This window comes from Pistacia vera, unplaced genomic scaffold, assembly GCF_008641045.1.
Source record: "Pistacia vera cultivar Batoury unplaced genomic scaffold, PisVer_v2 Contig433, whole genome shotgun sequence".
In the NCBI taxonomy this organism is placed as follows: domain Eukaryota; kingdom Viridiplantae; phylum Streptophyta; class Magnoliopsida; order Sapindales; family Anacardiaceae; genus Pistacia; species Pistacia vera.
Window position 1 is genome coordinate 1,081,722 of NW_022196261.1, and position 8,694 is coordinate 1,090,415.

The window sequence follows — 8,694 nt, forward strand, 5'->3', positions numbered from 1 at the left end:
TTAATTTTTCAACATTTATTTTATATACTTTAAAAAATCCAGTCCTCTCAACCAAAATTTATATACGTGGTTCATAAAGTAACATGACCTTCACGGCTTCACCAAGATTTCTCAAGAAGTTAACTACCGAGGGTTTGATAATGAAAGCACAGGAGAAGGTACAAAAAGAGAAGAAAGCAATTGTAAACACTGGTTTCACATCAAACAAACCATTTTTTTGTACGAGAGTAATATTACATTTATATAGAAATCTTATAAAAATCTTAATAAAAAGTGAAATGGTAAAAAATTAATAAAAGAGTAAATATAAAAAAAATATTATATATACAAAGACTCTTACAAAGAGTCTTTGTACAAAATGATATAACACATCATTAGTTTGTGAAAAGAAAGAGAAGATGGATGTGAAATTAGCGGAGTAACAGCTGTCATTTTACTTTGTACAGATGTAAGAACCTCTAGCATTTCCCGTAAATATAATGAGTTTGACTTTTTATTTTACTTTTTCTTTCATTTTATGTCATCTCAATTTACTGAAAAATCTTTGTAAAATTTCTTTGTTAGTATTATTCTTCTTATACTATATGTACATGAGTGGACTGTGGAGTTGCTGTCAAAGTGTCCAATACTCAATATAAATTTTTATTTAATTATATATGCTTATTCAAAGAAAAAATAACAAACACACATATATAGATAATAGACTAGGGGTCAAAACCAGGTATTCGAGCCAGTTTTGCATGTACCCGACCTGGCTCAAATATTTGGGTAATTCTGAACACCCCTATTATGGATTATATTAATTTAATTCGGGTAATTATAATTTAGTCACATTATAAAAAATTCAATTCAGTTACCATGTTTGGTTCGGATAGCAGGTAATTTTGAACACCCCTGATTATATTTATGTTTGGTCACATCAAATTAAAGGTCAAACATGTAAAAGTGAACATCCACAGACTACTTGTCTTCACACTTCATTATCTTTAACAATATATATATCTTCTGATTGATTCATAATATTGGGATACTTCTAATTAAATAAATGTTAGTCAAATTTTATGATATATTTATTATAATTGGAGTAATTAAAAGCAAACAAAATAATTAAAAAAAATTAATGAACTTATAATTTATTTCTTATTTTCTCAGTCTTCCATTCTATATTCTTCCGATGGGTGGCTCCTTAATTCAGGAACTATTTATATTGTATATTATATAAATTTATAAGGAAAACATATGACTTTTGTCTTAACTGGTCATCCCCAATATTTAAAAAAGCATAAATTATTGATTCTAATTCCTTAATTAAATCATTATCTTATTACTCGATTTCAGAATTTATAATTAATTACTTTCTTAATTTTATTTTTAAAATATTAAAATCAATTTTTAATCGAACCAGTATCTACAAAAAATATTGTTTAGTTTCACATTTGAATCACTTAAAGTATTTTATATTTTATATTCAATATCAAAAATTGATTTAACAAAAATTAAGTTTATTTTCATATAAAAAAAAATTTAAGGTTCAAATATTTTTTGAGCTCTATTTATTGCTTTGTATCAGCCACCCCGGAATTTAAAATCAAGTAGTAAAATTGATTTGAGGTGTAAAAAAAAAAAAGGGAATTAGGTTTATAGTATGAAAGATTGAAAAAAGGAAACAATATTTGTCTTCTTAAATAACTTCGATTAAAAGTCAAATGGCATTAACAGGACCAGCTAATCTTTATTAATATTATGTATGGTGATAAAATCTTATAAAAGATTTCCTTTAATATGAATGAAATTAAAATTACCCGAATTATTTAAAATAAATAAATAAACAGTTGCTAACTGACAATTTTTTGTAAATTTTAGAACAATTATGTTAATTATAGGAACATAAAAATTAATATAGAAGGGGTATTTTAGACTTTTATTCAAAAAAAAATTGTTTGTTTATTTAAATATTTTTAACTATTCTATTCATACTATTTCGATCTTGCCTAAGAGTAACACGGGCCTAAAATAAATGTTGTTATCAGATTCAACTAGACCCTAATTTACTTTGCTAAACCTCACCTCAGGGACGACAATGGATTTAACTTCTCTCGTGGCACACATACACGCCCATCATACACCACAAACACAAACCACGAAAAACCCAAAATCTTTTCCTTAATTATTGTCATCCAGAATTATCTGTAGAAAAAAAGAAAGAATATGAATGATCAAGAAAATTAAAGTGTGAAACTTTTTTCATGAATTGCCTCACCAACTACGTAATCCTTGCGTAATAATATCTTACTTTATCCTACTATAAATACCGCCACTCCATATCACTCAATTGTCCAACATATAATATAATCCTCAACTCCTAACAAATTAAAGCCACATATACCAATTCAATACCATTCCTTTTTGAAGTAAGAAATTAAGATTGGAGAAGATTCATGGGGACAGCGGAAGAGCAAAAAGTACAACAAAAGAAGGCCTTTGGATGGGCGGCCAGGGATACCTCTGGTTTTCTCTCTCCTTTCAATTTCTCCAGGAGGTTTGTGTCTCTTCTCTCACCACTATCATACTTTTATCATCTGTTTTTGCCTCTTTTTTTTTTTTTTTTTTATTTGTAACGCTGTGTTGATCAAACGATTCGGTAAACAGAGCAACGGGGGACAAGGATGTGACGTTCAAAGTGGTGTATTGTGGGATATGCCATTCGGATCTTCACATGATCAAAAATGAATGGGGGGTTTCTACATACCCTCTTGTTCCAGGGTAAGTATCTTTTTGTCTTAATGAATTGTGCTATTAAAATCTTTTATATATCCACTGTTCTTGAGAATAATCTTGAAACTCAATGGAAATGGGTAATTAACGCAGGCATGAGATTGTGGGCGTAGTGACAGAGATTGGGAGCAAGGTGGAAAAGTTCAAAGTTGGGGACAGAGTGGGAGTTGGATGCATGGTGGGATCATGCCGCTCTTGTGACAGCTGTGCCAACAATCTTGAGAATTATTGCCCCAAAATGATACTTACCTATGGTGGCACATACTACGATGGAACCACCACATATGGAGGCTACTCTGACATTATGGTTGCCGATGAGCACTTCATTGTTCGAATTCCTGACAACTTACCTCTTGATGCGGCTGCCCCTCTGCTTTGCGCCGGTATTACAGTTTACAGTCCTTTGAGATACTATGGACTCGACAAACCTGGAATGCATGTGGGTGTGGTTGGCCTTGGCGGGCTAGGCCATGTAGCCGTCAAGTTCGCGAAGGCCATGGGGGTTAAGGTGACTGTGATCAGTACCTCTCCTAACAAGAAGAAGGAAGCTATTGAACATCTTGGTGCTGACTCATTTTTGGTTAGCCGTGACCAAGATGAGATGCAGGTATGTAACTTAAAAGATCAAGCAATTTTGTGTTTATTATGATGCTCCTAATGGTTCTGTTTTTCGTTGGCTATTTAGGCTGTCATGAGCACAATGGATGGTATTATCGATACTGTATCTGCACAGCACCCTCTAATGCCATTGATAGGACTACTGAAATCTCATGGAAAGATTGTTCTTCTTGGTTTATCGGAGAAGCCACTAGAGCTGCCAGTTTTTCCTCTGCTCGTGGGTGAGATTTAATGAAACTATACCAATTCTTGTGACTGATTGTTGTGGCTTTGATTTAGTTAATTGGAATTCTGGTTAACGAGTGTTATGGATGGCATTGCAGGGAGGAAGATAGTGGGTGGTAGTGCAATTGGGGGGATGAAGGAGACTCAGGAGATGATTAATTTTGCAGCAAAACACAATATAACTGCAGACATCGAGGTTATTCCCATCGATTATGTGAACACTGCCATTGAGCGTCTTGTGAAAGCGGATGTTAGATACCGATTTGTCATTGACATCGCCAACACCATGAAATCATCTAGCTCTAGTTAATTACTTTATTCCCATAGTTAGAGATAATTAAGAGGATGAATATTGAATCTCTTACTCTTATAATGATTCAACTCTATTTCTAGTCTCGACCGATTGTATGTTACAAAAATAAATGAATAAATGATATTTATGTGACTTAAGTCTTGTTATATGTCTTTTTATGTGACTTTAATATGTAAATGTAGAGTTGATATAGTGGTGAGTGGTTTGCTAAGAATACAAAAGAAAACACACCATTTGCATGTGAAATATGGGATTTCACTTTAAAAGTATAGTCAATTTAAATGTAGGCATAGATTGATATTCCCCAAGAATTTATTTGAGAGCTAGAAAATAGAAATGACAACATTGGGTGATATGATGGGTTGGGTTTTGTGAGTCCCAACCCATTTGGTTGCTGTATGCCCAACCCAATGACTTTGGGAAAGTCTAATCACAACCCATTTGCATTTGCTTGGCAAAAACCAATAAATATTTTACTACTATTTTCACTTTTTATTATATTATATACTTCTCTAATATTATTTATCTTGATCTATTTATTATTTAAGTTACAATTTAATAGGTCCCAAATACAGAGAATGAAATGATCAGATATTTTGTCTTCTTTTCGGGTGAAAAGTGTACCACAGTTTGCATAGAAATAATTACTTGCTTTCATTGATGACTGCGGCTGCTTAAATAAAGCAAAGCCTCGTACAAGTAAACCGAGATAAAGGGAAACTAACTGAACTGCAATCCACGTAAATAGACAAGTAAATAACATAAACAAAACACTCCAGAAGTTAAGCATAACTCATGCACGTAAATCGATGCGTAAAAGCATAACTCATGCACATAAATTCGTGCGTAATCCTGCAACTGAAACTCACACGAAATCTTGCAACTGCCTTGACCCATTCCTGCTCGTCACGACCAGCTTATCCCAACGTCGTGGCCTATCACAATTTTAAATCATACCCTATCTTTGCCTTAAAAGACAATTTTCCAATCCTGGTTTGACTCTTTTTTTTTTCAAATTTAGACATTAAAAATAATTAAAGAAGGGCTTTCACCTTGTTTCACATGACATATATAATATAAAACAAACAACAAAAAATTAAACATAGTCAAATTACAATTTTTAATGGGTAGAATTAAATTTTTTTCACCAAATCTTTTGGAAATGATAATTTTCTACCCCTGGTTCTATCAACATATATGGGCCACGCAGATCATTAGAATGATTGTGTGTTTGATTTTTGATTTTTGATTTTTTATACTTTTAATTTTTTGATGTTTAAAGTGTGAAGGGAAACTTTTAGTATTAAATCCAGACTCCCCAACTAACGGCTTGATGAATGTTCATATCATACCTGCCACTAGTCTTTTTGATTGAAAAATGCAAATTCAATTGTTAAAGCACAAGAAGAAGAATAGAAAAATACGGTAATAGTCAATGATTCAGTCACTTTTTCTCAAGTGATCAAGCTACTTTTTTTGCTACCTTTATATATTCAAACCATACCGTGTGTAAAGGCAAATTGTATTTCCATGCCACTAAAATATTTGTTGTCCAATGTCAACGTGGTCATGTCTTTCGGCAGTCGGCGCACAATTTTGCAGGGATCCTCCTTCACAATAAACCAGAAACAGAAATTATTTTCCACATCTTTAATGACCATAATAGTATAATACTTCCAGAATTATCTATGCATGAGAAAATCAAAGCAGTTACGTGTCGAATATGTTAATTACCAGATCCATGAGTAAAAGGGAAAGAAAGAAACCCCATTTATTACCTCACCAAGTACGTAACCCTTGTGTAATACAATGAATACCTCATTTCATTTTTGCCTTCTATAAATACACACCACCTTCACTCATTTCTCTATTTCTTTCTTCCTCAGTATTTACTTTCACAGAAAAATTAGAAGAAAAGATTCATGGGGTCTGTAGCGGAGCAAGAGCACCCGAAGAAGGCTTTTGGATGGGCTGCCAGGGATAGCTCCGGTGTTCTCTCTCCCTTTAATTTCTCCAGGAGGTTTTGTTTTTCATTGATTAAACATTTCTTATAAATCATTTTGATGTTGTGTTGAATGTGTGTTTTGATTTGCAGAGCAACGGGGGAGAAGGACGTGACCTTCAAAGTGTTGTACTGTGGGATATGCCATACAGATCTTCACAAGATCAGAAACGAATGGAAAAATTCTAAGTACCCAATTGTTCCAGGGTATGTATCACAATTAATTCTAATATAAAAATAATGGAGATAAAAAATTAAAGTGCAACTGAAATTATGAATACATTACAATTTAAAGCCGTGTCGTCTTGCATGTATATGTCTCTGCAGGGGCCCCTTTTTTTCTTATATTATTATTGCCAAAGCACCAAACTAAACTAGGAATGTACTACTAGGAAGAAAAGGTTTCTTCCTCCTAAGGAAAAAATGTATTTATATATTTAAGCTATGAAAGTAAAGCCGTGTTATAAGCCAAATTCACATATTTAATTTACGTCACCTTACTTAAAAATCAAATATATATATATATATATATATATCTAACGATGATTAAAATAGTATAAAAAAGTGGTAATTGGGTTATTTGAAATAAAAATAATGAGAAAATCTACTTTTAAATAGTTTAAGGGTTCAAGAAAGAATATTAAATGTATTATTTAAGAGGTTTTAAATTCGAATCTTTTATCGATTGTTAATAGGGATAGTCATTGAAACTTTTATTTAATTAATAATTTTAAGATTTAAAAAAATTAATTAAAGTATGTGTAAAAGAAAAATTAACGAGAAAATGAGTGATTAATGAGAAAATGAGTGTTTTGACTAATTTTCGATTAAAAACAAAATAGTGGAAGAGATGTCAACTTCCCAAATGGAGAAAATTGGACTAATTCTTCTTGGCCAAAGTCAACGTAAAAAAGTTAGCTCACGTTACCNTATATATATATATATATATATATTAGTTTAAGATTTGATTTTTCTAAGATCCTATAAATATTTGATACTATTTCATCATCTAAACTGTTTTTCATGCACAAAATTAAGATGGTAAAAGTGATAAATCACAATGCTATCTCTCTATTTAAGGAAATGTTTTAGTATTTTTCTTTAATTTCCTTTTAAATCAATTTTCTCTTTGGAGATTAATCATATATTATTTTACAACTAATTTATAATTTGAACTCTTCCTATGGAGCTAGAGTTCTAGGATCAATGATCCTCACACACAACGTTAAGGGAATCAATTTAATTTTTGTTTGGTGCTTGGAGATTAAAATAATAAATAATAGCAGTAACTTAATTTTAACAAGAGCCCAATAATTAACCTAAGTAGGTTGAAACTTATGAAACTTATGATTGGGGAAGACATTTTCAGATTATTTGGTCTTACTGATGTCTTTGTTAATACTGTTCTGTGAAGTCTTATTTTATTAATTAGCTAAATTTTGCTATTTTTCCTCTTTGGATACATAAGTGTATTTTTCTATAGATGCAATGACTCCTCTTAATATATAGTCTTGAAAATCCCTTTGTATAGAAGTTTGGTAAAGAATATTTTTCGTCCGAAACTCTAAATCCTAAATATCTCGGTTGAGATTGTCTTTGGAAGTATTCATGTGATCATGGGCTTTCCAGGCATGAGATTGTAGGTGAAGTGACAGAGGTTGGGAGCAAAGTGGAGAAGTTCAAAGTCGGAGACAAAGTGGGGGTCGGATGCATGGTGGGATCATGCCGCTCTTGCGATAACTGTGCCAACAATCTCGAGAATTACTGCCCCAAAATGTTACTCACTTATGGTTCCACTTACCTTGACGGAACCATCACATATGGAGGCTACTCTGACTTCATGGTTGCCGATGAGCACTTCGTCATCCGTATTCCAGATAATTTACCTCTCGATGCCAGCGCCCCTCTCCTCTGCGCTGGAATTACAGTTTACAGTCCTTTGAGATACTATGGACTCGACAAACCTGGAATGCATGTGGGGGTGGTTGGCCTTGGTGGGCTCGGCCATGTAGCAGTCAAGTTTGCGAAGGCCATGGGGGTTAAGGTAACTGTCATCAGTACCTCTCCGAACAAAAAGAATGAAGCTATCGAACGTCTTGGTGCTGATGCCTTTTTGGTCAGCCGTAACCAAGACGAGATGCAGGTATGTATTTTGCATTGGAAATTCTTTTAGTTTTTTGGCGGACTTGTGTATATAATGTCTCTAATGTTGTGTTACTGTTGGATGTTTAGGCTGCAAAGGGCACAATGGACGGCATTATCGATACAGTATCAGCCCCTCACCCAGTCCTGCCATTGATTGGATTAATAAAATCTAATGGAAAGATCGTTCTTGTTGGAGCACCAGAGAAGCCAGTAGAGCTGCCGGTTTTTCCTCTGATCGGCGGTGAGCATTTTATTAATTTTTGGTTGTTGTGATTTTATAAATTTGAAATATTGGTTAACGATTAGTGCGGAATGGGTGCAGGACGGAAGATGGTTGGGGGAAGTATGATTGGGGGGATAAAAGAGACACAGGAAATGATTGACTTTGCGGCAAAACACAAGATAATGGCAGAGATTGAGGTGATAGCAGTGGATTATGTGAACACTGCAATGGAGCGACTTGAGAAGGCGGATGTTAGATACCGATTTGTGATTGACATTGCCAAAACAATGAAGCCATCTACCTCTTAATTAAAATTAAAGCTGTGAGAGGATGACTTTTTACCCTCCAAATTTTTATTTTTTATCGTGTTACATATTGCTATTGACAATTTTT

The 8,694-nt window shown here is 33.3% G+C and overlaps 1 protein-coding gene and 1 pseudogene across 1 annotated transcript; both read left to right on the forward strand.

The window, feature by feature from the left end:
- Nucleotides 1–2,348: 2,348 nt before the first annotated feature.
- On the forward strand, nucleotides 2,349–4,063 carry LOC116143840 (probable mannitol dehydrogenase). The gene is made up of 5 exons (XM_031429286.1): nucleotides 2,349–2,539; nucleotides 2,650–2,763; nucleotides 2,869–3,382; nucleotides 3,461–3,614; nucleotides 3,717–4,063. The coding sequence occupies exons 1-5, from the start codon at nucleotides 2,439–2,441 to the stop codon at nucleotides 3,926–3,928; spliced, it is 1,095 nt and encodes a 364-aa protein (XP_031285146.1). The 5' UTR covers nucleotides 2,349–2,438; the 3' UTR covers nucleotides 3,929–4,063.
- Nucleotides 4,064–5,818: 1,755 nt separating this feature from the next.
- Nucleotides 5,819–8,694, forward strand: LOC116143839 (annotated as a pseudogene).

What these genes read in the sequence shown, in the direction of transcription:
- LOC116143840 (XM_031429286.1), top strand. Translation starts at nt 2,439, where the DNA reads ATGGGGACAGCGGAAGAGCAAAAAGTACAACAAAAGAAGGCCTTTGGA. An exon ending in ACATACCCTCTTGTTCCAGG is followed by an intron (nt 2,764 to 2,868) that starts GTAAGTATCTTT and finishes TAATTAACGCAG; the next exon opens with GCATGAGATTGTGGGCGTAG. An exon ending in AGTTTTTCCTCTGCTCGTGG is followed by an intron (nt 3,615 to 3,716) that starts GTGAGATTTAAT and finishes ATGGCATTGCAG; the next exon opens with GGAGGAAGATAGTGGGTGGT.